General features: G+C 37.7%; 2 protein-coding genes across 2 annotated transcripts; one reads left to right on the top strand and one right to left on the bottom strand.

Moving 5' to 3' along the window:
* The first annotated feature begins 40 nt into the window (after positions 1-40).
* Positions 41-22009, top strand: nrap (nebulin-related anchoring protein). The gene is made up of 43 exons (XM_028475827.1): positions 41-272; positions 720-814; positions 998-1085; positions 2711-2815; positions 3068-3163; positions 3244-3351; positions 3708-3812; positions 4984-5091; positions 5184-5291; positions 5522-5629; positions 6699-6815; positions 8024-8128; positions 8299-8406; positions 8539-8643; positions 8745-8843; positions 8959-9063; positions 9154-9261; positions 9350-9457; positions 9581-9778; positions 9875-9979; positions 10053-10151; positions 10237-10341; positions 11164-11271; positions 12183-12340; positions 13534-13687; positions 13776-13880; positions 14237-14335; positions 14432-14536; positions 15362-15469; positions 15557-15670; positions 15762-15959; positions 16885-16989; positions 17583-17681; positions 17850-17954; positions 18062-18169; positions 18309-18620; positions 18700-18804; positions 19135-19233; positions 19324-19428; positions 19510-19617; positions 19743-20054; positions 20870-21025; positions 21115-22009. Exons 1-43 carry the CDS (start codon positions 207-209, stop codon positions 21409-21411), a joined length of 5409 nt encoding a protein of 1802 aa, XP_028331628.1. The 5' UTR covers positions 41-206; the 3' UTR covers positions 21412-22009.
* On the bottom strand, positions 21857-26608 carry LOC114481233 (hyaluronan-binding protein 2-like). Its single transcript, XM_028475834.1, has 10 exons — positions 26487-26608; positions 26387-26396; positions 26117-26227; positions 25862-26033; positions 25676-25767; positions 24172-24406; positions 23948-24087; positions 22984-23121; positions 22308-22450; positions 21857-22200 (listed from the first exon to the last, which is right to left on the bottom strand). The coding sequence occupies exons 1-10, from the start codon at positions 26556-26558 to the stop codon at positions 22045-22047; spliced, it is 1269 nt and encodes a 422-aa protein (XP_028331635.1). The 5' UTR covers positions 26559-26608; the 3' UTR covers positions 21857-22044.

Raw genomic sequence — 26608 nt, 5'->3', positions numbered from 1 at the left:
TATGGGACATGGTGTCATGTAAGAGACAGTTTCAGAGTTTTACAGTCACTGAGCTAAGATTGCCACAAACAGAGACACACTATCTGCACTGACTGGAGTCCCTGCCAGTTCCTCATTTGAAATATCGCCCGCCTGCCTGAACTAATAGTTTACACCAGTTCACTCTTTTTTTCCAAGAATTTTGGGGTGAAGGACAAACATTGACCATGCAGTCGTGTGCCAGGTGTGGGTTTGTTGTGTACCCAGCAGAGAAGATCAACTGCATTGATCAGGTATAAAAAAAACAAGTTTTTTTTTTTCTTTTGCTTTTGCCACAATATGATTATATTTTACTGTGCTTACTGGCATTTAACTAGAACACTGTTACATGCTTTTTAAAATGTGGATTTAGAACAATTAATGGATTTATTATTGCATTTTCCCCTCATTGGTTTGGCTGTATTTGCTCCCTATGTTGATAGGCCTTAATCTAGTATAGAACTATTATTATTATTATTATTATTCTTATTATATGTTGTAATAATATAAATCCTAACTATTAAATGAGGCAATGGCTGCCGCCGTTATTCTGGGCTTTGCTATCATACAATCGGACCCGACAGAGATTCATTTACAAGGGTTGACACTGTTCCCCCACTTAACCCACTAATCCAAAGCCATGTTCACACACAACTTTGATATATTAATTTAACAATATATGTTTTTATTTTTCTCATCAGAACTGGCACAAAGCATGTTTTCACTGCGATGTCTGCAAGATGGTGCTTACGGCTAAAAACTTTGTAAGCCACAAAAAGAGGCCTTACTGTTCTGTGTAAGTACTAGACTTTCATTTATTAGATAGTGATGACAAAATTGAAATGAAAAAAAAAAAAAAAAAAGGTTACCTTAAAATTAAAGTTGATCTAAAATGACAAAAAAAAAAGATGAACTATTTCCACTTACTGTATTTTTTCTTCTAACTTCACTAAGATATGTTTTCATGCCGTTCTCTCAGGCACAACCCGAGGAACAACACATTCACAAGTGTCTATGAGACCCCCGTTAACATCAATGCAAAGAAGCAAAGTAAAGCCAGCAGTGAGGTGAGATGACATCATTTGCAGAAACACACCACAGCAGCATCAATGCTAAATAATCCTCCTGACTCTGTGTTGACAGGGTGACATAAGCCACTTTCTACCTATTGTGGGACATGAGCATATCAAAAGACTAATATTAATGACAATATTGTATGAAAGGAATATAGTTTTTTACGTTAGATTTGTAAGGTCACCTGTCACATTTTATATTTTTAAAGTTTTTTTTTAGGAACAACAAAAAGTCACTGTATAAGCTACATCAATAAAAAAAACATACATTAAACATATAACAACATTTAAAATGACACCTGCCACCAAATCCCTCATTCATTCCCTACGAAGGCTCTGCTGATCAGATGCGTCTGTAACAGTCGTCAATTCTATATGTTTTCTCATCGCCAGTGTATGTGTGGAATAAAGAAACGTTGAAGTCTGCGACTAGCGTGGTGACAGTAGAGGTTTGGAATGGAGAGTGTGCCTCAGGTTATTTCTGTTCAGCTGCGCCACTTAGCCCGCTTTATGCGACCAAGGGGCTAAAATTATACAGCAGGAAAAACAGCCTCGCATCCCTTCCTCTCCTCAGTACCGACACCTGTTTCTGTCCGTTAGAGTCTGTCTACGTCTACCAATTAATCCAAGGCTCTTAGACTTATATTAGCCGTTGACTGGCTGTAAGACACCAGAAGATATATGATCTCAGGGCTCACTTCAGTCCATGCTGACTGACCTCTAAGCCTTTTATTTTAAACACACTTGGAACATTTAGGACTATCATTGTGTTTGAATACTAGACTTGGTTTATATTTTGCTATTTTTAGGGTAAAAAATCATATTAAAGGTAAGATTTAGCTAAATTTTTGTGTTGTTTGAACATTTGCTGTAATATTCAATAGACGTATCCTTCCTAAGGCCACTTCCTGATAATGGGCACAACTTCCTGTATGTTAAATTGATAAAACACAAATAAATAAATAGACTTTGTTGTATTAGAAATTTGACGTGGCTCTGTTTATTAATGCACACAAAGCCAATACTAAGCAAATACACCAACTTCTGCTTCAAGCCTTTCATAATAAGAGCCCATAGATAAAGGCTATGCATTTTTAATCAACACAAGATAGCAAAATATTTTAAAAAGCATAATTACATCAATGTACATGTGTGATGAAGGAGTTTAGGCTACTGCAGGGTTTTTCACCCTTGGGGTCGCCCCAAAATTCAAATGGTATTCTCTCTAAAATGTGTAGGAATTGATACAAAATTATTACTAATTAAAATTATGTTTAGGTTTTTTTTTTTTTGCTTTGTTTTTTGTGTTTTTCAAACTAAAACACCACACACAATCTCAAACAACTGTATAGATCTATACCTTCACTTTCTCACATATATATCTAGAGTAAAGATATCTGAGCGATCATAACCCAATATAACAAACATGATCAAAATCCGATTCCAGAAAAAAACCCTGAATTTGTTTAATCAAAACAGGGTCAGGTTGGGCACCACTGGGCTACGTACTGTACGAAGTTTTCCAAACTAGTTGTTTGTAAGCGACAGGGTGTGAATGATTTATTTACAATGTGCCAGCCTTGGTTTGATGCTTTTCATTGTCGTCCACTCGCTTGCAGTTGAAATATCGTGAAGATGGCGAGCGTTTTATGTCCACCTTCCACTGTGACATGAAAACTATGGAGCTGGAGAAGGCTCGTCTCGCCAGTCAGATGACCAGTAAGGTGAGCTCCCAGCAGGGCAACACACTATCAAAGCAGAATATTTCCTTTATAGGATAAAGGCTTTGTTTTTCTTTTACACTAATGAACATGTATGCTTTTTATTTCATTCTAACTTGAGTTCATTTTCCAAAAATCTGTGTTATAGTGGTTACATGAAATAAAAAAGTTATATCTGGGAGGGTAAAGGTGACATTGTGGGGGTCATAGAACAGTTTCTAGTTCTTAGGTTGTTGTTTTTTTATGTTAAAACAGGCCTTTCAGTCTCAGTCAGAATTCTCACAGCAGCAGACCTGGTATTCAGGCACGGTGACCAACCAGGAGATGATGACTCAGCAGATGATCGCTGACGTGAGTTTCCTCCTACTTTTGTCTTTCATGGAGCAAACGGAACATAACTTCCTATAACCATTCACTTGCTTCTTTGATAGGGAAAGTACTCAGAGGAATATGAACAGTCACAAGCCAAAGGCAGCTTTCCTGCCATGATCACACCTGGTTACCAAGCAGCTAAGAAAGCTAACACATTGGCCAGTAATGTGAGTCCATGAATAAAGAAAGTGTCTATTTGTACGGTTGCCGTACGGACAACTCCCGGTGCTATTAGTACGGTTACCGAAGTACACGTACGTAGCGTTTTAGGGTTAGGGTTAGGTTATAAACCAATATCACAACAATTTTAAGGGCTAGGGTTAGGTTTAGGTTCAGGTTTAGTCTTAGTCACGTGACCTAAACCGGCCAAATAGTTGCGCTGCATAAGGATAAAATGTCGGTATAATGATACGGCAACCGTACGGATAGCCACTGCCATAAATAAATGGCCTGTAGTAGCTTTTCCTATTTTAGCATCATGAACCATTTCATCACATCACACATTCTGTTTCTGTTTTTCCAGTTGGAATATAAGAAAGGACACGAAGAAAGAGTTTCAAAATACACAACATTTGCAGAGACTCCAGAGGTGCTTCTCGCCAAAAAACAGGGACAAATCCTCAGTGACGTAAGCCTTTAGGATTACTTTGACTGACATTTAACCCTGTTACTGGATCTTTTTTTCACTACCGAGAGGTGTAAAGAGTACTGATATATACTCAAGTAGAAGTACCGTTACTTGACTAAAATTGTACTCAAGTACAAGTAAAAAGTAGCTCAATTAAATAGTACTCAAAGTAAAAGTTAGTAGTTACTTTCACCTCACACGTTTATTTTTGGTAATAAATTTTGCCACGGTTCTCTTGCGTACAGTAAATACATCATGTATAAACTATAAAAGGAAGAGATGGAATATTGCACATTTGGAACTTAATTTATTTATTTATACCTGTATAACATAAAAGGCTTGTCAAAATGTGAATGTAAATAACGCCAATAAATTCAATTCAAAATAAAAATGATTCTCAACCTCTAAGTATAGATACATTTATGATCTCTAAAACTGAGAAAATAACTGGCATTCAATGCTGTTAATGGCGTCGTGCAGTACGTTTAATCTGATTGGTCGGCTATGATGTGATGTATTTCATTGTTGTTATTTTTGGTAATAAATCTTACCACGGTTCTCTTGCATACACTTAAAAGGGAAGAGACGAAACCGTGCACAATTGGAACTGAATTTATTTTCCACAAAGGCATCTGTATAAAATAAAAGGTTTGTCAAAATGTAAAGATTATTATTTTTTTTTTAAAAAAATAAAATAACACCAATGAATTCATTATAATTTTTTTTAATGAAAAATAAAATCAGGCTCTAAGCATAGCTAAATTAAACATAATTGGTAGAAACCCCAACCTGAACCATAGCAAGTGGCTGGGCATTGATCAAAAATGGCATGACTAATAAAATAAGGATTATGTTCATTGTGCCTTTATGCACTGACCTGAAATCATTACAGTACTGTGGTTTAAGGTACCATTTTTTTTTTAAATAATTGACTCAGTATTGGTTGGGTGTAGAAATGTATCAAATGACTTAACTTATTTTAAAATGTGCTTGAGTATAAGTAAAATGACTGATTTAGAAATATTCTCAAACAAGTACAAGTACCCATAAAAGCAAATCAATTACAGTAGCGTCAGTACTTGTAATCCATAACTTTCACCTCTGCAGGCACCACAACCGCATTCATTGTGTTGTATAAAAAAATTCCCACTATACCATTTCCTTCCACCAGTATGCCTACACAGAGGAGTATGAACAGCAGCGAGGCAAAGGGAGCTTCCCAGCACACCTCACTCCAGGTTACCAAAGCTCAAAGAAAGCCTCTGAGCAGGCAAGTGACGTAAGTATAAAAATAGAACAACATACTGTACGTAGTCATTCAAAACTGCAGATTTTGCTCTTTTGACCTTATTTTCTTAAATGCTGCACCAGATTAAGTATCGTCAGGTGTATGAGCAGGAGATGAAGGGCAAAGCCAGTGCTGAAGCTGGAGTGGCTGAGGTGGCTCAAGCTAAAGAAAACGCAGAAAACTTCAGTCATGTAAGAGACGGACGTGGGGTTTGTGTGTGCAAATCCAAAACTGTCATCTTTATTTTCATCTTTAATCTGTTAGCATTTCAGTGTAAAATGCAAGATATTGTTCCTTTTTGTAAGATTTTGAAAACATTTTAGTCAAAGTTGACAAATTTCAACAGAAAAAAGCCATTTGGATAGATTACATAATGTTGTGAGTTACATTGACATGAATCAATGCAATGTCTTGCCTCTAGATTGCTTATACTGAAGATTATGAGCAGCAGCGAGGTAAAGGAAGTTTCCCTGCCATGATCACACCAGGCTATCATCTTGCAAAGAAGGCTCAGGAGCACCTCAGTAACGTGAGTATACATTCTTCCATGTATTAGTGATTTAAATGAACATTTTTGCATTTTTCCTTACAGTACCGTAGGGTTTGATACCTCTCGCACAGGAGAGTCACACAAATTTTCACTCAGGGGCCAAATACAGAGCAGTTTGAGCTCAAAGGGGCCACAGATTTTAGGCAGGAAAACCAGCAATTTCCACATCATTGTGCCCTAGTTTGCATTTCCACATATAAATGCAACATCCATAAAATATCCAAGATACAAATGGCACATATCAGTCCGTGCATGATCTTCTCTTCTAAATTACTCTATTTGTGACCAATTTTAAGGTAATTTTGTGAGAAACTGCGAGAAGGCCCGGGTTCCGATGTCGGACAAGCCCCCAAATTGTTACGTACCAAAAGATCATCCAGGAGATAGAGAACGTAACAATGTTTAAAAACCCAGGTGGAGGTAACAAATGAGAAGCAAATCAGGAAAACAGATGAAATGTATTATTTCTACAATTTGAGATTAAAAATGACTGCAGTCATGTGATAAAGTCATGGGAAAATAGAGATCCTCTGTGGAGTTTCATTTAATTTGTGTAGTTGGCGGCACTGAAATATCTCCAACTGAATAAGTTGGTGGTTCACACAGTCATTTTCACGTTCTCCTACGGGCCACTTTGATGCTTAAGAGGGCTGGAACTGGCCCCTGAGCCTTGAGTTTAACACGTGCTTTAACAAACGCATGGCCGGTTAGAAGCTGTGCCTGGAGTGATGTATGTTGTTTAGTTTAAAAACAGAGCCCGTTGCAGTTGTGCAAGTATGTGAACTGATTGTAAATGCTATCAAAACATTGCAGAGTATAGTGTGTATGAGGCTCAGCCTGATCCATCATACAGGCTTGTCATCGCTGGGCAGAATAGATGAGGGCCAACAATGAGGAGACCTCCCTTTGTCATCATTCCCTCTAACTCTCCGCCATGACTGACAGTGACAGGGCTGTGTGTGTGTGTGCCTCTAATCACTTGATCCTACAGTAACTCAACGTTCTGTCATCCTACACACACTGAAACACAACTTTCATCCCTCTGCAGCTGAACTACAAGAAAGACTTAAACAAGATGAAGGGCACGTCCCACTTTCACAGTCTGACCTCAGAGGATAATCTCACACTAAAGAACGCCCGAAAAATCAACAAGCTTGTCAGTGAGGTAAGGTTTAAACCAAGGGTCTACAACCTGTGGCTCTGGAGCCTCATGTGGCTCTTTTGCAATGGCTCCCTATAGCTTTCAAAAATATTGAAATAAATAAATATTTTCTTACAGAGGGTATTAATGATTAATGATTTTGACACCAAATAAAATCACGATATAACGATTTGTAAACCTAAAAATAAATCACATGGTGAAATGACACCTTCCTTCTTCACCTCCTGAAACATCTACAGACCATCAACTTTCCCTGCACCTTAGGTTTTAAATCCCTGGTAAGATAACTAAATCAACTAAAAGACTATTCTGGAAGTGAATATACATTTTAATTGTGTGGGGAACAGATTCATTTAACTGCCAACATGCCAGCTGAGCTAAATATGCACGCTTGATATGTGGCAAGAAATTAGCAATTACCATGTGTTGACTGACATTATGTGTTCAAATCAAATTTAAGTTATTTTTTTGTAGCCCTTCAAAACCATTATCGAAAAAAAACATTCTTTACATGACATTATCCGATATAATTTTAACTGTATAGAATTTGATACACTATGTTGTCTTCATTAAAAAGGTATTTTTTTCGGCTCCAGAAGGACTTTAATCCAGGTGAGACAAGGCAAAATGGCTCTTTTGAGAGTAAAGGTGGCAGACCCCTGGTTTAAACAATTTTAAACTGGGTTATTGGTTTTGAACCTTCACAAACATTTTACGTAGCTCATTTACACAGCTTCGTTTGATGGATATGCTACCCCAGGGCCAATGTGCGTGTGTTTATGTACAGCTTCCTTGAGCTGCTTGAAATATTGGACACTGAATCAGGTTCCAGCGGACACGAAGCCACCCAGATCGCATTTTCAGCATCTCGTTCATATTTGAGCGCTTACCTCCAAGGCCATGCGACATCCCGTCACACTAATGTTACAACACACAGGACCACAGGGGCTCACGTCATTGCTATTCTGAGACTTGGAAATGGGACATACATATGTTAGCGGATTTCTTTTTCTGTGAAATAGCCTCATGTTCATATAATCGCAATGTAAACTTCTCCCTCTTTCTTTATTCTTAACAATTATTTTATTGTATTATCTAATTATTTTTTGTTTTATATATAGTTTCGTTTATTGCCACCTTACAGCAGGTTTCACATTACTAATGAAAACTGAAACATTTGATTTGCATGTCCATGTTTTATTCACCAACAGGTGGAGTATAAAAAAGACTTGGAGCACTCCAAAGGACACAGTATCAACTTCTGTGAGACGCCACAGTTTCAAAATTCTGTCAAGGTTTCCAAGTTCACCAGTGATGTATGTCCTCACAACTTTTCATATTTCTTTACACAAAGACAAAAAGACACAGTTACATTTTCTTTAAAATGAAACCTGTTTTGCGCTCAGATAAATGCCTAAAGTTGAGAAACTTGTGTGAAACCTGTGTTTTAAATAAAGAGTTTATTTGTTCTATTTTTTTTTTACAGAACAAATACAAAGAGAAGTATATGAGCGATATGAAGGGACACTATGAAGATTCTGGCATTGATAGAAAGACGATGCATGCCATGAAAGCAAGGAAGCTTGCAAGTGATGTAAGTCATTCAAATGTCCTTTCTCTTCACATTACCATTACTATATAGAGCCGATAGGAAAATTAATACTAATGTACTGTATAAATAGAAAATCTGTTTTGTTTTATTAACATATTGACCATTCTATAACAGATTACATACAAACAAGGCTGTGAACAGGAGCAGGGTGAATACAACTACCCAGCCACCCTCACACCAGGCTACCAAAGCCAAAGGAAACTGGACCCCCTTAAAGATGTAATGCTTATTTGCATCCTTTCATTGGCTTGGATTGATTTAAATCACTTTATCTACAGAATTTATCATATTATTGGTTTCATTTGATTTGTCCTTTGCAGAAAAACTACAGGCAACATATCGATCAGGTCAAATACAAGTCAGTGACGGACACGCCTGAGATCATTTTAGCCAGGAAAAATGCTCAGCTCACCAGTAATGTAAGTAACCAGTCCTAATATGCTGATAATGAGTGTGTGAACACAGATTTTAATACTACACTTCTTGGCCTTGGTTTAACTGTGAGGTTGTGCACACTTGTCCTGTGTTTTTCAGTTAAATTACAAAGCAGGCTATGAAAAGACCAAGCACCAGTACACCCTGTCCCAGGACATGCCCCAGATTCAAAACGCCAAAGCCAATGCTGCATTGTGTAGTGACGTAAGTCCCTTTGCTATGCTGCGTTATAAGTAAAACATGTTAAATGTAAAATATTCTCTAGCTTTAATTCAAGTCATTTATTTCCTTCAGATCAAGTACAAAGAGGAGTGGGAGAGGACCAAGTCCAAAGCGTGTGACATTGGTGTGGAAGACTTGGCTGTCAAAGCAGCCAAAGCTTCCAGAGACCTTGCTAGTTCTGTAAGCTAACAAACAGACCAAAATGAACTCTGTGGCCATCAGAGTAAAATTATAATTATTGTAGCTTTAATATCTGATTGTGTTTCAGATCAAATATAAAGAAAACTACATCAAAAACAAAGATATGGCTGTCGGTGTCAACATCAGTGACTCCAAGACACTGCACTCCCTTCAAGTTGCCAAAATGAACAGTGATGTAAGCATTATCTACAATATTATATGTATACTAATCTTTTCTGGTTACCTGAATCAGGACATCCACATATTCCTTGGTATGTGCCGCTAAACCGAACGTATTTTGGTATTTCCACAACCTTAGATTGCATACAAAAAGGGCTCCAAGGAAAGCCAGACCCAATACAGCCTCCCACTGGACATGATCAACCTGAGCCATGCTAAGAAGGCTCAGGCTCTTGCCAGTGACTTGGAGTATCGCACAAAACTCCACGATTACACTGTCATGCCTGACGACATTAAAGTGCAGCAAGCCAAAAAGGCTTATTCCCTGCAGAGCGAGGTGAGACATTGTGCCCGTTCAAGAATTGTCTTCTTTTCAAATAAAGTCTAAAGGAGATGTGGTAGCTCACGTTATTGAGTATTCCTACCTCGACAGAACCAGTATCGTTCAGACCTGAACTGGATGAAAGGTGTTGGCTGGGACACCGAGGGATGTCTCAATATTACGCAGGCCAAGAAGGCTGGAGATCTTCTCAGTGATGTCAGTAACAACATGTTTATCTGTCAGCCAATGGACTCCATGCTTTATTTAACCCCTTGTTTTTTTTCCTCAGGTCAAATATCGTCAGAAGGCGGATAGAATAAAGTTCACGCAGGTGGCCGATGACCTCTCAATCAAACATGCCAAGAAAAGCCAGGAGCTGCAGAGCGGCGTAAGGCCTTTGTTTTAAAACGGCTACTTGTGTAGTTTGACTGCACTACACACTCACACTAATTCACCTTCTTCTATTGTTCCAGTTGGCGTACAAAGCTGACACTGAGCAGATGATGCACCAGTACACCATGACTAAAGATGAGCCACTCTTCAGACAAGCAAAGGCTAACGCTGACCTGCTCAGCGGGGTAGGAGTACATGTTTCACCTATTGCTACTGTGGCCATATGAAGTCAGACATGTTGTCAGAAAAGGAGGTGATTGGTTGAAATATAATATGTTAAGGTTTCACTTATTCAGACAACTTTGTTCAGGAAATTTACTTTGATCTCCTGACATGTTTTGACTGTCAACTGCCAGTCTTCTTCAGAGACATTTGCTGATTGCTCTAATGTTTTCTTGACTTCTGCGTAATAATTCCAGCAAGTTGATTTTGTCTTCTTTTTGAATAATATGTTAAGGTTTCATTTATTCAGACAAATTTTTTCAGGAAATGTACTTTGATTTCCTGATATGTTTTGACTGTCAACTGCCAGTCTTTTTCAGAGGCATCTGCTGATCGCTTTGATGTTTTCTTCACTTCCGCGTATTGATTCCAGCAACTTCTTTTTGAATAATATGTTAAGACAACTTTTTTCAGGAAAATTATATTATTTCGTTTATTACAGACATTTTTTGTTTTCTCAGGAAATTTTCTCTGATTTCCTGACATGTTTTTACCGTCAACTGCCAGTCTTCTTCAGAGGCATCTGCTGATCACTTTGATGTTTTCTTTACTTCCGTATAAGGTTTAATTTAATTAGACAACTTTTTTTCAGGTACATAATTTAATTTGATATCCTGACAAGCCTGAACATATTAAAAAAGAAGACAAAATCAACTTGCTGGAATTATGGTTAAAATATCATACTGTTTAAGTTGCATGGTAATTATATTATGTGTTGTACATTTTTCTCACAACTTAAAGTCATCTTTAAAGGAAATGCTGCAACTCTTCATCTGATTTTGCAGAAAGTGTACAAGAGTAACTGGGAGAAGCAAAGGGAGAAAGGCTTTGAGCTTCGTTTGGATTCTCTTTCCATTCTCACAGCTAAAGCCAAGAGGGACCTGGCCAGTGACGTGAGTTCCCTTCTTCGCAAACAGCTGTTTGTTTTTAAAAGATTTAGAGACAATATGATACGGTTTTCATGTTAACATCGAGCACCATGTTGACACGAAAATAGGGATGTAACGATTCACTCAACTCCCGATACGATTCGATTCACGATACTGGGTTCACGATACGATTCTCTCACGATTTATTTTACAAAATGGGACTGTAGACAAATTTTTTTTTGGGGAAAAAAACTAGAAAATGCTGTACTATTTTTATTTTATTTTTCATTGTCAAAAGAATTCCTTGATAAACTATTCAAAACAATGCAATTTAACTAAAAATAAATCTTGAATGAAATAAATAAAGGAATAATACAAATGAAAATGAGGCCAATTAATTTAAATTCTGGTTCTATAATAAACAATGCAAAACTGCATAATAGTTCTTTTTCTTTTAAAAGTGCAACTGAAAATGTATTTTGTGCCTTAACAATTGGACTTTAAAAAAAAAAAAATGTCATTGCACTGATTTACGTCATATTTGTTTGGACCAGCAGAGGGCGCTGGTAACCCAGTGGTCGGTTGGCATGCAGATATCTTGCAGTGAAGAAGAGAAGCTATGCTAGCAGACAGAGCTAATAGAAAAACGTGACTTTTACAGATATTCAAGTAATATTACAGATATTCTTTCGGTGCTAAAGGGGCAATGAATCATTTATTAACATATTTAAGAGTAGAAGGCGGCCAGAAAGAAAGTATTAGCAGACTCCGCCCGCCGCCTACACCGCCCTCTGCTGGTTAAAAAAGTACTGCGATTCAATTTTCAGAAAATCGATATCAACTGTGATACCTATGAATCGAACTGCCTTACGATTAATCGTTACATCCCTACACGAGAATGTGCCAATTCTAACTACACGCTGAATGTCTTTCAGATCAAATACAAGGAGAGCTATGAGAAAAACAAAGGCAAAGTCATTGGCATTAAGTCAGTCAGCGACGACTCTCAGATGGCTCACTCTGCTCTGGCCACCAAACTGCAGAGTGATCGCCACTACAGGAAGAACTACGAAGACAGCAAGGCCAAATACAGGTGTGACGTGTGCTCTTTATAATTACATACTGTTACATAATCACAGATTGCTTGTCTCTGCACTGAAAAGCACGTACCACGTTCCCGAGAATTCAGTTCAGAGTGAAAGTGTGTGACGTAAAATCGTAATCTACATTTAATTGCCTTTGAAACGATCACACAACTATTTTCCCATAAATTTTGAAATTACCAGAAATGGGGGGTGGGCCCCCGGGCCCCATTTCAAAAAAGGGCTCCGAGCGTCTCATCATATTCATTCATAGAGTGTTCATACCAAACTGCATTCCAATCAAACAAGAACTAATGGAGGAGTAGTCATTTGAAAAATAGGGACCCCCTGGCGCCCCCATCACACGTAAGGGGTAATAGGCCCCATTTCTAAATTGGTTTCTGCCAATGATTTGCTACCACCAGCTGTTGTAATATTTGACTAGCAAATAAATGAGAAATTGACTTTTGTTTCTTGTTTCCTGGGCCCCAAATAAAAAATTGGGCTCTGAGCATCTATGCGTACACATCCTTAGATTATCAAATTTCAGCCCGATGCGTTCTGGAATACCATTTTTAGGACGTGTAACAGAGGACATGCAAATTTCAGAATTTTAGTTTTACAAATAAGCTTTGACTATGTTGTCACCAAAAACAGGATTTTAGTTACCAAACATGATCATTGCATATTATTACTACATACTATTTTTAAACCTCTATGTTAGTGTAAAGACACACCTTTGTGGCTTCAGGTCATGTATTTAAAAAAAAATAAAATAAATATATATATATATATATATATATATATATATATAGTATATTATCATTATTATTATTATATCACCCAACAGACAGACAAAATCACAAAAAATACACTGCACCTCTCCATGAAACCAAGCAAAACAAAATAAAACAACAACAAATCTAGTTTAAGGTTAAGGTTAAGTTGTAAATAAGGTATTGTTAAATCAAGCAGCACACATTTGTAATCAGAGTACACTATACAGTTTATTCTCAACACCATGACATTGCAGATCTTGTTTTGATCTGGGAAAAATGTACATCATTCTTATAATATATTATTTAAACTATATGATGAATAATGAATGTACAAACAGAGAAAGAGGCATCATTTGGTTACTTCTTCAGAAAACAATTATTATTGTTGTTGATACCTATTTTGTTTAAATGACCGCTGTCCACAGTGTCTCTCTGGACATGCTGAACATCAGCCACGCTAAAAAAGCTCAAGACCTGGCAACTGAGACCAACTACAGGACCTTCCTCCACGAATACACCACAGTCCCTACGGACATGAAAGTGGCCTGGGCTAAGAAGGCCTATGGGCTACAGAGTGATGTGAGTCACTGACAGCTGTTACATCCCAAAATAATGAATACAGCACAGTGTTAAATTAGCCATTGTGTGAATTTTTTTTTTTTAAAAGAAACTGTATCGGTCTGATCTTAACTGGATGAAAGGCGTCGGCTGGGAGACGTCAAAGTCTCTGGACGTCCAGCAGGCGAAGAAGGCAGGAGATTTGGTCAGCGAGGTAAAGGCTGTCCCCTTGAACCAACATGCAGGACGTTAAGTTTGATTACCTATTGCAACATAGTGAGTTAATGGAGAGACTGTGGGAAAGTGTGTCACATGTGACGTAAAGGCACATAACGTATGTCTGAGGTCAGAATCCCATGACACCAAGACGTTACACAGTTGAGATAAATAGAAATACTTATTACATCTCTTTAACTGGCTGACTTATGTGATCACTTCCTTTCTTTTTTTTTTTTTTTTGATGACAACAGCGTGATAAATCTGTATTATATAAGGTGTGACACTGACATTGTCATATATATCTCATCGCTGCATTAAAAGATCATCATTTTGATATTTTTCTCCATCTAGAACAAGTACCGGCAAAACGTAAGCCGTCTGAAGTTCACCAGTGTTGAGGACACTCCAGAGATGATCCAGGCCAAACAAAGCAACAAGCTTGCCATTGATGTGGGTTTACTCTACACTTGATTTGATAATTGAACCAAATAAAACAGTGCTGATATTTGGTGTGAGGTTGAAAACTCTATTCTTGGTCCTTTTCAGAGGTTGTATCGGAAGAAAGGTGAAAGCTTGATGCACAACTACACCCTGAGCGGAGAGCTTCCTGAGTTAGAGCAGGCCAAGCTCAACGCCAAGAACATCAGTGAGGTACAACCTTCCTCTGCAGAACCTTAAACAAGCTCACAGTAAAGTCCATCCAGTAGCTCCCATTTTACACAGTAATCAACCAAGACATCCATATCAACTATAACATTAGAGACAAACCAGGACAAGATTTGTCTTGTTGTCCAGTATCTCCAGGGGTGGACTGGGACATAAATTTCATGCTAAATATGTGGCTCTTTATGAATTCATTTTTTTTTTCTCCTTTGGCCATTTTGCACCTTTCTTTCTTTTCCTTTTCAAAAAACACTTTTTCAGATTTTTGCCAATAAATATCCCGTTTTCCCTATTTTGTTCATTTTGCAAGTTCTTTTGGGGACGTTTATAAAAAACAAAAATGTTGTTTGGCCACTTTTCATCCAAATAAGCTAACTTTTGCCCAATAAATACCACTCATTTCATTTTTTCCTTACATTTTGGTTCTTTTTCTTCAAAATGTTTGCCCTTTTTCACTATTGTTTGTCATGTTTTGCACATTTAGGCGACCCTTTGCCATTATATACCACCTGGTTCCACTTTAATTGCTAATTTTTTTGGCCACTCTTGACTGCTTTTGACCCATTTCAGTCACTTTTCTCTCTTATTGTCACATTTTTGCCACTTTTGAACCATTTTTGACCACCTGTTATCATGTCTGCCTCCAATCACTTGTAAAGAAAAAAAAACTTGGGTCAACGGCCCACCAGGACGATGCACGGCATGCCAGGTGGCCATATTTCTTGTTTTTCACATATACAGACTGTGGTTCCTCATCTGTGTAAGGCTTTCTACCTGAATTACGCCATCATCTGTCATCTCTTTATTTTTCAGAGCCGTTATAAGGAATCCTGGACAAAGATACGTGACGGTGGTTATAAGCTGCGTCTGGATGCCATTCCCTTCCAATCAGCCAAAGCTTCTGCAGAGATTCTCAGTGATGTGAGATTGACTTAAATTATAACAAACAGCTGTGACGTTTTATTTTTAATGTCACTTAGAAATCCTGTCGCTGCTCTGTGATTTCAGCAAAAGTACAAAGAAGAATTTGAAAGGACTAAAGGGAAGATGATCGGACTGAAGGGACTGCAGGACGACATGAACATTGCTCACTCGGTCCACGCTAGCAAGCTTCAGAGCGATGTCAGTGCTTCGTGTTTAACCTAAATAGTATTCCTCACCATCCCAACTAAGAAAACCTATTCACCTCTGCTTTTTTTCTTCTTCTATCTAGATTAAGTATAAAAAGGACTCCACAAAGGAGCTTTCAAAGTTCCACCTTCACATGGACATGCTGGAGGTGGCCCACGCCAAAAAGGCCCAGTCTCTGGTCAGTGATCAGGACTACCGGCTCTCTCTGCACCAGTACACCTCACTGCCTGACGACATGAAGGTGCAGGCAGCCAAGAGGGCGTACGCTCTGCAGAGTGAGGTGAGACACAACTTAACCAGTCAACTCTGATCATTGTCGTAAATGATGATTACAAGTTCTCACATGACTGTAATTGAGTTGCTTTTATGGGTCCTTGTACTTTTTTGAGTATATTTCTAAATGAGTCTTTTTACTTGTACTTAAGTACGTTTTAAAAGAAGTAATTACTTGCATTCCTACACCCAACCGTTACAGACTAAATTATTATTTTTTTGTTTTAAAATGATCAACGGACATTGTGAAACTACAAAAAAATGAAATGATCAGACAACAATCAAATGCATTACATTATAGGCGACCAACCAAAATGAAACGTAATGTACGGCGCCAAAACAGCAATGCCGGTTCTTTTCTCCGTTTTATACTTTTGAAAAATAATTTTACACATTGACAAACCTTTATTTTATACAGTTCCAGTTGTGCAAGATTTAATCTCTTCCTTTTTATGTTCATACACGAGATGTTTAATGTTTGCAAGGGAACCGTCGCAAGATTTATTACCAAAAATTAGCGTGGGGGGGTGAAAGTAACTAGTAACTTTTACCTTGAGTACTATTTAATTGAGCTACTTTTTACTTCTACTTGACTTTTATTTAATGTATGACTTACTTGTACTTGTACTTGGGTACAATTTCAATCAAGTACCAAGTTCCTACTTAAGTAGGATATATCAGTACTTTTTACACACCTTTCAACAATCTGAAACCTATTCAGTAACAATAAGCATATTCTGCATGTACTATAAGACCATCAGATTAAAGTCTTTGTTTTTATTATGTGTCAGTGGTAGTAATGCACTGAAATTGATGTCAAGATACAAAAAATAAAATAAAAATAGTGTTATATCTGACGCTGATGTTATTTGGTTTAACTCTTTAAATTAGAGTTGTGTTCCAGTCATTTGCCTTTTTGTCTATATCTGCAGAAACTCTATAGATCTGACCTGAATTACTTAAGAGGTGCAGCTTGGATCGCCACAGGAGCTCTGCAGATCGAAGGATCCAAACGAGCCACAGACCTCATCAGTGATGTGAGTTTTTTTTTGTCTCGTCACATTCAAGTATAGAATTAAAAAGCAAGAACGGTTTCATGCCTACCTCCTAACGTTATATGCACATATATTATAATTTCTTGCACACACTGCAACTTGTGTAAGCAACCAAAACTGTCGTTAATATGTTTAAGGTTCCACCTGTCCATCTTTAATACAACTACAGCTCCACGTTGTCTAGCATGAAAGGCGCAGACCAGACTTTTCCATATCAGAGAACTGTTCTCAAAAAGTGATGATTATTTTTTTATTTAATATATCAAATGTACTTTGAAAGCTGCTTTCACAGGAAAACAAATGAGTATATTGCTGATATTGTTGGCCTTACAAACATGCTGTAATTGATACAGAACTACGGTAACAGGGAGAAGCCAAAAACAACTTTTAATAAATGTTTGTTTTCTTGGTGAAATGACTTTTTTTTTTTCAGTAGCAAATAGCAAAATATATTCCTACAAGCGTAGACAAATATACAAAAAACAAAACACGATAGAAAATTGTGCACATTGATAAACAGCACGTTGCAATTCGATAACAGCATTTTTTTTTTTTAATCTATTTTTCTTCTGCAGAAAAAATATCGTCAGCAGCCGTACAACTTTAAACACACCTCGGTCGCTGACTCTCCTGATATCATTCATGCCAAAGTCAGTGGAAAGATCTCAAACGAGGTGAGAAAAACATCTTATTTTTCACAAATCTTTGCAAAAACTTCTTTTTATTAGAATTTAATCTTGATCAGCCAACTTGTACAATGTGGATGATTATATTTTGTAAGGAATATGATTCGGTTCACAATATCTGATATTAAACTGTGTTTCTCCGTCCTTCTATTGCAGCGCCTGTACAAAGAGAAAGGGGTGAATGACCAACACAACTACACCATCACATCTGAGAGACCTGAGATTACACAAGCTAAGATCAATGCTGCCAACTTCAGTGAGGTACTTTCAGTTCTTGTGACCTTTTTCTAAAAAAAAACTAATAAACGTCTTTTTTTTTTTTTTTTTAAACATCTCTTTATTGATAATTCCCAATCATTTGACTGCAGATAAAATACAAAGAAGCCTGGCACACTCTGAGGGCTCAGGGCTACAAACTCACCATGCAGGACATCCCCTTCCAGGCTGCCAAGACCTCCACGGGCATTGCTAGTGATGTGAGATCATAAAAGAACCATAAATACTGCACATTCATGCCATTTTACGAGTGAAATTCCACATCTATAGCATCTGACACAGCCTGCAGCATGATATCAGAAAAAAAATGATAAACTGACATAAAATATGTCCCCACAGTACAAGTACAAACACACCCACGTGCTGGATAAAGGGAAGCACATCGGAGCAAGGAGCGTCTTGGACGACCCACGCCTTCTGCATTGCCTGCAGGCTGGCCGGCTCGCCAGCAACCAGGAATACCGTAAGGACGCCCTGATGGCCAGCGGGCAGTACCACCTCACCCCTGACATGATCCATCTAGTGGAAGCCAAGAAAGCCCAGGCTCTGGCCAGCGAGCAGGACTACAGGACCAGGCTGCACGATTATACAGTTCTCCCCGATGACATGAAGGTGAAATGGGCCAGAAAAGCTTACAACCTGCAGAGTGAGGTAGGAGTGTGTAGGAGTGAAGGACAAATCTATCAATGGGAGGCAATGTGTGTGTGACAGTTTTATTGTTTGTGGACAGAAAATGTACAAGTCAGACCTCAATTACATGAAAGGAGTGGCCTGGGATGGAGTTGGTGCACCTCAGCTGGAGTCTGCCAAGAAAGCTGGAGAACTTATAAGTGATGTGAGTAGTAGAACTCCATTGTAGGTCAATCTAAAGTCCAAATCGTAAACAGAAACTGTCTATAGTTTAGCTTCATTTTTGTGCTAAATCAGCCAGACTTTGGTGGACCAATAATTTTCAAAAACGTTAAAAAAATGCAACAAAACTTTGATTCAAGTATTGATCATTCTGGCTTGCTGAGGGTTGATTCTCTATTACACGTCAGAAATGCTGTGTTTAGCTTTTCATCAAAGGTATTTTTTGCATTCCATGTAACCACAATGTGGTTTTCTGTTCTTTGTCAGCTAAGATCTGAATTTTCCTATTTGTGTTAATCTTCCATTCTTGTAGAAAAAATATCGGCAGCTGCCGGACACCCTAAAGTTCACCCAAGTGTCCGACTCTCCAGATATCCTCCATGCTAAGAGCAGCTATCAGCAGTGCAGCGAGGTGTGATGTGGAAATATACTTAATAAATATTACCCCCTTGATTGGAATTGTTGATATCATGTTTATATTGTTAATAATTGTCGTTTGCAGAGACTCTACAAATCTGGGAGGAATGACGACATGCATAGATTCACTTTACACCCGGATGATCCAGACTTTGTTCGAGCCAAGATTAATGCCCAGCAGATCAGTGATGTAAGCCACATCCCAGACACGTCTTATGAAGATTACAGATGTTGACATGTAATTGATCTTTTACATTCTTTGCCAATGAAGAAAATGTACAAGTCGTCTGGGGAGCAGGTGAAGAAATCTGGTTATGACCTAAGGCTGGATGCTATTCCCTTCCAAACTGCCAAAGCCTCCAGAGACATTGCCAGTGATGTGAGTTCCTTCCTTGTTCAGTTGAAAGTTGAAGTGGAAGTATTTCAATCTGTTATATTCAACCTCTTAAATAAATTTGGAGGCCAGTGATACAGAAATGACCGACCTATGTTTCTTGGTAATAGTTCTGCTACAAAGAGTCCCACCTGAAAGAAAAGGGTCAGCAGGTCGGCCTGCGCTGTGTGGAAGACGATCCCAAGATGGTGCACTCTCTGGCAGCCAGCAAACTCCAGAGCAACCTGGAGTACAAACGCCAGTCGAAGGAGGATCACAGCCACTACAAAATCCATGCTGACCAGCCCGAGTTCCTGCAAGCTAAGAAGAGCCAGGCCCAGGCCAGTGACCTCACCTACCGACGCAAGCTCCACGACTACACCTGTGACCCCGAGCAGCTCAACGTCAAGCATGCCAAGCAGGCCTACAAGCTGCAGAGCGACGTGAGTCACAGTGATCAGCTAAATGCTGAGTTGTGATGGAGCCACGTTTACTAATGTGTAGCCTATCGGTAGTGTTTACCTCCGCCAAGGAGATATTATTCTCACCAGGGTTTATTTATTTGTTTGTCTGTTTGCAGGATTACGTCAAAAGAACTTAACAGATTTTGACAAAATTATAACCAAAGATATACATTTTTTTTTAAAGATTTGAAGGGGACTTGCATTAACATACTAATTCTAGATCAGTTTCAAAAATGTTAAAATCCCAATCTCTCACTCATTGTTAATGAAATTTCAAAAAATTAATATGTTCATAATTGAGCGATATTTAAAATTTGACCCAGTTATTTCTGGTTTGTTCCTCAATTAGCCCACGTAATTTCATCTGCATCATGCATTTCATTGCGATTTTTCATGTGGGTATCCATACATTTAGACCTACTGTATCGTTATTAATGGGGATTAAATAAAATGTATCAACCACCATTGAATAGCTCAGTTGATGCCGCATCAATTTTAATGAATAAGTGATGCAGAATTTCTGTCATTGTATGTTTTCTTTACTTTTAGAAATTGTTTCTTTAAAATTGCCAACATTTTCTTTGAATTTTTGTATATATGTAAGTTTTCCAATACTGTGACGAGTCCGACCAGTATCATTATTAACGAGGATAGAAATTTCTTCCAAGTTTTTAAAGTACGAATGCTCATGGTACCATGATCAAGATCACTCATCCAGATAACTGCCAATATCTGGCAAAGAGGAGATACAGGACATTTGGCACAGGTTTATTAATATTATTTTTGTACTTCAGGTGAACTACAAGTCGGACCTGAACTGGATTAGAGGAGTGGGCTGGACCCCTCCTGGCTCCCACAAGGCTGAGCTGGCTCGACGTGCTGCAGAGTTGGGATTGGCTGAGGGAGTCAGCACGGACGAGGCCATTGCAAACTATCAGCACATGATGATGGTTAGAGCACAGTGCAAAGATTTAGTACACAATTGTAAAGGAATTGTTTTGTGGAGAAAAATTAGTTTCTTAAAAAGAATGTTTTTCAGGTGCATCACCAGCAGCAGATAGCACATCAGCAGCAGCAGCAGCAGCAGCAGCAGCAGCAGTCAGAGACGGTGGAGAGCAGTGAACAAATCCAACACGGCGTAAACATGGACGCCATGGAGGTCCTTCACGTCAAGAGGAAGAAAACCATTCAGACCGCCCAGAAAAAATCGAGCACTACCACCATGTCGTTCAAGTCCATGGAGAAGAAGTCAATAACTTCGTCTTCCTCATCAGCAGCACTCCAGAACACTGTGAAAATGCTGCCTCATAAAGCTGCTGCCATAGAGGAGGCGTAGATCAGAGGAGATCTTATATGTTCATGTCTAAGTGTGGCCAACTTCTACTGAGTGATAGATTTGAATACTTTGAAAATGAGACCATTGTGACTGTGTAAGGACAGAGAAACGTTACAACAATGTGTCAAAGGTCGAGTCGGTATGAATTAGAAGGGAATATGCACGTTAAACTAATGTCGAACATGAAAAGTGATACGTGAAGAATGGAGGTAAAATGAAAAGCATGTCCATAGATGTTCCAGGTTGGCTTTGAAGGAGCTTTTTCAACACCATTTCAAGCAAAAACAACTGCAAAATCAAAGATAATGCAAGAATTTATTCAAACTGAAGGATAGCTCCAGAACCGTTGTTTCACATTTTACATTTGTATATGCGTTCAGAAGACACCAAAATGCAAATACAGATACACGTAAAGGAAAGTTACATTTTAAAGAAAGCACACAGTGAGAAAAAAGGAAAAGGCTTAAACAAATAAAGTGTGATTGACTTTAGTCTGGCTGGTTCAGCCTTGTGCATATTTTAACTCAAAGCTGGGCTAGGAGTAAACGCTTTTAGTTTTATCGCCAAAAAACTTCAATAAATAACTTTCTGAAAGCGGGTTAAGCTTGTGTCTCCTGTTCTTCCATGAACGTGTCAGTTCATCTTGCTTTCGATCCAGTCGATGAACGTGTAGACGTTGGTGTAGACCCCAGGCTTGTTCTTGTCAGCGCATCCATAGCCCCAGCTTACCACACCAGTAATGTAGTTGGTACCATTGTCCCAACAGACCAGTGGACCTCCTGAATCCCCCTGTAGTGATTACAGATATTGTCAAACTGTCTGTCTAAGCATTAAGTACCTCATTTAGTGTATGAACTAAGTTGAAAACCACATGTGTAAATGTAATGTTTACACACCTGGCAGGAATCAATGCCTCCTTGCAACAACCCGGCACAAAACATGCCATCTTTAATTTCACTGCCATAAACCCCGGAGGACGTGCAGCGTTCTTTGGAGATGAGGAAAACATGAGCATCCATCAGGTTGGGGCTGTAGCTTTCTGAAAAGTAGAGGTCATACATAGAGCAGTGGTTTTCAAACTTTTTTGGCTCAAGTACCCCGTTTTTCTTATTTCTGAATCCAATATCCCCTTTCTAAATTATTTAAAAACTATTATACAGCATAATGATGGAATGAATGAGTAATGTCATTTTGTAAATACGTTAGTGGAAAGAAACAGTATTTAATACAGTGGTTCCCAATGTGTTTTGAATCGTGACCACAAAGGCTACCCCAAAGAAAAATTAGTTTTTGAGTTTATTTATTTACTGCATTTTGGTTGAACTACAATTATAAATAAAAAAATAAAAATAAATAATAATAATTAAAAAATGTCTAAAACCTTTTTTCTTTTTCAGAAATTTCAGGCGACCCCACATGCGTTCCTGACCCCAAGGTTGAAAAACACTTCATTTGTTAATTTTTCACTCCCTCTTGCTCAAGTATCCCCTGTAGTGTGATACCATTTGAAAAACATTGACAAAGAGAAATCTTATAGGTCATGTGATCGTTTTCATTAGTTAGAATTCTTACCGGTACTAGTTGCTCCCCAGCCTGAAATCACACATTTTTTCCCAGCTGGGAACATCTGCTGTGGCAAACACACTGCCTTCACAAAGTCTGTTTCCTTTGCACAGTAAGGACTGTCTGTGATCTGGAGTTTAAGAAGAGCTGCAAACAAAAAAAAAACAAAACAAGCACAATGAACAGAAAGGCAGAGGAAGCAAATAGTCTTCAGTATTCAGGTAAAAGTATAAATACGTGAATAGAAAATGACTAAAAGTATTGAAGTTGCTCCCTTTATTTGAGTAAAAGTAAAAAACGACATGCTACTTCATGTAAAAAAAAGTAAAAAGTAAAACAAATGTCCCTTCAATAATAAGACAGGGTTTTTAAACTCACAAATTCCATTTCTTTTATTTTTAAGAACTTGTAGAATACGGCTGGTACATGGAAATACTATAAATCTGTTACCCTTTGTGAACAGCTGGAGAATTTAGCACTTGTAATAAATAAAATGTGTAAATAAAAAGTTAATACACACGCTCAGTTAAACCCAGAGCAGCTTTGAGTTTAACATTTTTTAAAAACTTGAAAATGTTAACTACAAAACGATGAGGAAACAGGAAAAAAAGCACAAACTACCAACAATTTGCTTCTTTTTATGTCTTTACGTCCTCTTCAAAGGTCTTAAAAGCTCATTTTTAAAATGTAAGGAGTAGAAAGTACAGATTTTTTATTTAAAAATGTAAGAGATAAAAGTAAATAAATACTCAAGTAAAGTACAGATACCAGAAAAAACTATTTAAGTACAGTAACAAAGTTTTTGTACTTCGTTACTTGTTACCTATGCAGAAAAGGCACGTTTTAAATCCTTGTCATTACAGTTACTTATCACATCAGTTAATCTATATTTTATCTAAGTATTAAGAATCTTGTATGTTTTTTTTCATGCTATCCTAAAGGAAACGTCTTATAAATGAAATTTTTGACAAACCTATGTCATTTTGTAAATTGTCGTCCTGATAGTTCTCATGAACGATGACTTCATCAACTTGGATGATTTGGTCCATGTCTTCTCGTGGCTCGTGAATTATCGAGCCTCCCATCTCCACTTGGTATTCACTTTGTGAATCTCTTTAAAAGGTAAGAAAAATAGTTACAAAAGTGATTTAAAGATTTGAGTTATGAATGTTAACAAAGAGGCTAAATGTTACAGACATGCAGTGTGCGGCGGTGAGGACCCAGCAGGAGGAGAGCAGGATGCCACCACAGATGTGACCAAATGCACCTCTGGAGCCTCTATCCCTGGCCTGCAGAGACACCTGCCATGGGTGAGAGCCTTCCTCAGACAAACTACCACCAATAATCTTTGAATCTGATGTAAGATCGGGCTTGGGTTTTCCACATTGAGAGAAAGGCGTGGTCAGAGTGGGATTGGTTGTATTGGGAGTCGCTGTAGACAGAAAGATACAATATACGGACATAAGGATGGATATTAAAGATTAAAGATTCTTGCTTTTATTTATAATTATTCACGTCATTGTATCACATTTATTCATTCATTTAACCTGTAACAGAAGCTTTTTTCTATGTGTATGCTGAGTACTCATGTGCGTCATCAATAGACAAGACTGTTGACAATTTAAAAAATGCTCTTAATGTTGTTCAAAACACTTAACTTAAAAATTGTCATTAATGTTGAAAAAAGCATACAAATTATGTTTTTCTATGGAAAGTTAGTGGTTATTTAAACTTACTCAGTTTTAAGCCAGATGTTTAGTCTTTGGTAAGGAAGATACGTTTTGTTTTTCTTTTAAATATCACTGCATCATCGATCCTATAACTTTATAAAATTTCCATCGCAATGCAATAGTTCCCAATTATTATTTCATTGTATTTTTTGAAAATTTTGAGTTGTTTGCATTCTGGTCTAAGAGATAATTAAGGTTACATAATGTTTTTTTTAATTTTTTTTTATTCTGCAGCCACTCAGGATTCTTTCTTTGTTCTATTAGCAACAAATCATGCAAAAAAAAAAAAAAAAAGAGACCAGAATTTAAACCAGAGGGTAAGGGTAACCCAGATTCTGTCAGTTTGGTTTATTTACAGCAGTGGTTTCCAATCTTTTTTGTCCCAAATCATGTGTACCCCCTCTTTATATCATAAGTACCTCTCCATAATTTCATATGCTTTTTCATTTGTGGAACAGTGGAACTCCAAAACCCCTAACTGTGTCTCATTGGTTCATAACATTGGTTCCCTAAGGCTTAATCGACAAATATAAAGTAATTAATTGAATTTAAAGTTGATTTTTTTTTTAAATAGAAAAAATAAAAATGATATATATAAACAGTATATACCATGCAACTTTTATGTGATTACTTCAATGTTAAATAAATACAGTCTTCTTTGTAAAAATGTAGCTAATTGTTGTCTCCTATTGTCATAAACGTGATAAAATGGCCTCTACAGCATAAAATAATCCTGTTTCAATCAATTACAAGAAAATTTAGTATTTTAATGTCAAAAAAAATAGCCTTAAAAGGAACTCGGAACATTTCCCACCTATTTTATAATAGTTAAATCTTTCCGAGTACCCCTGCAATGTGCTCCTGTACTCCTGCTTGGGAACAACTGGTCAACAGTCAACACAGATGTATATGTGTTTCTTTATAGACACATACACAGCACTGTATGTGTGTATGTGAGTAATATGACTTACATGTAGAACATTCTTTGACGTTGCAGTAATCCCACTTGAGTTCAGAGTTTTCTTTATAGAAGCACCACGGCTTTACATCGCCATCAGGGTTCCTGAATTCAGAAAAGTGAGTTGAAGAAATGGAAGAACGTGGCCCAGTGTGAATGTTTAAATTCTAAATTCAACAATATGATGAATGAGGAATACCTGCAACATTTTCTATCCAAGCCATTAAAGTCTGCGTAGACGACCAAAGGATTCTCCACTCGTTTTCTAATGTAGCTACTTCTCCAGGGTAGACACTTTTTACCTCCTTCTGTTTTACGAGCTCTACCCCTGTACGATTCTCCATTTCCATTATAGCAGTCGCTGCCTATTGCTGTACACAAGGTCATGAAAACACAGGTTAGAATCAACGACAAAACCACACAATGAGTGCAGAATCCTTAGTAAAGCGTGTACTTTTTTGACAGCGTTTCCCAGCAAAACCATCAGGACAGGTGCACTTAAAACCACGAGCTCTTTTTTGGATACAAGTTCCTCCGTTCTTGCAGGGGTCAGGTTCACATGGAGCTGATTTTTAGACACACACAAAAAAAAAACATAGAATCATTTGTTATAATTGAAGCTGAATCATGTGGCTTTTTGTCAACACAGAAACTTTAAAAGTTGACAAGAAAAAGTACATTTATATTGTATGATATTAACTCATGGGGGAGGAATAATACTCACTATCGTCCCGCTGAAATGAGAAAATCACAATAAAAAGTCAAAACCTGGTCATTTCACACAATCCGAAGACTTTCAAGATAATTTTTTGTCAAAAACGTACTCTTCCATGGACAGTGATGGCAGTGAGGATGATAAGCAGAACGCCTGCAGCCAAAATTGCAGCGGCTCTCATTCTGGTCAGTCTGGTGAGGATAAAATGGACTTCAGCTTTCCTTGAAGACA

Source organism: Gouania willdenowi, chromosome 19, assembly GCF_900634775.1.
Source record: "Gouania willdenowi chromosome 19, fGouWil2.1, whole genome shotgun sequence".
NCBI classification, from domain to species: domain Eukaryota; kingdom Metazoa; phylum Chordata; class Actinopteri; order Blenniiformes; family Gobiesocidae; genus Gouania; species Gouania willdenowi.
The sequence above is the reverse complement of the archived record's forward strand: the minus strand, read 5'-3'. Positions and strand labels throughout refer to the sequence as shown.

Bases quoted from the DNA above. Each gene is read 5' to 3' on its own strand.
- LOC114481233 (XM_028475834.1), bottom strand. From the start codon at position 26,558: ATGAGAGCCGCTGCAATTTTGGCTGCAGGCGTTCTGCTTATCATCCTC. The intron at 24,407-25,675 runs GTAAGTCATATT...TTCTGTCTACAG, and splicing joins CGTCAAAGAATGTTCTACAT to CGACTCCCAATACAACCAAT. The intron at 22,451-22,983 runs GTAAGAATTCTA...TCTACTTTTCAG, and splicing joins CTGGGGAGCAACTAGTACCG to AAAGCTACAGCCCCAACCTG.
- nrap (XM_028475827.1), top strand. From the start codon at position 207: ATGCAGTCGTGTGCCAGGTGTGGGTTTGTTGTGTACCCAGCAGAGAAG. The intron at 14,336-14,431 runs GTGGGTTTACTC...GGTCCTTTTCAG, and splicing joins GCAACAAGCTTGCCATTGAT to AGGTTGTATCGGAAGAAAGG. The intron at 16,990-17,582 runs GTGAGTTTTTTT...TTTCTTCTGCAG, and splicing joins CCACAGACCTCATCAGTGAT to AAAAAATATCGTCAGCAGCC.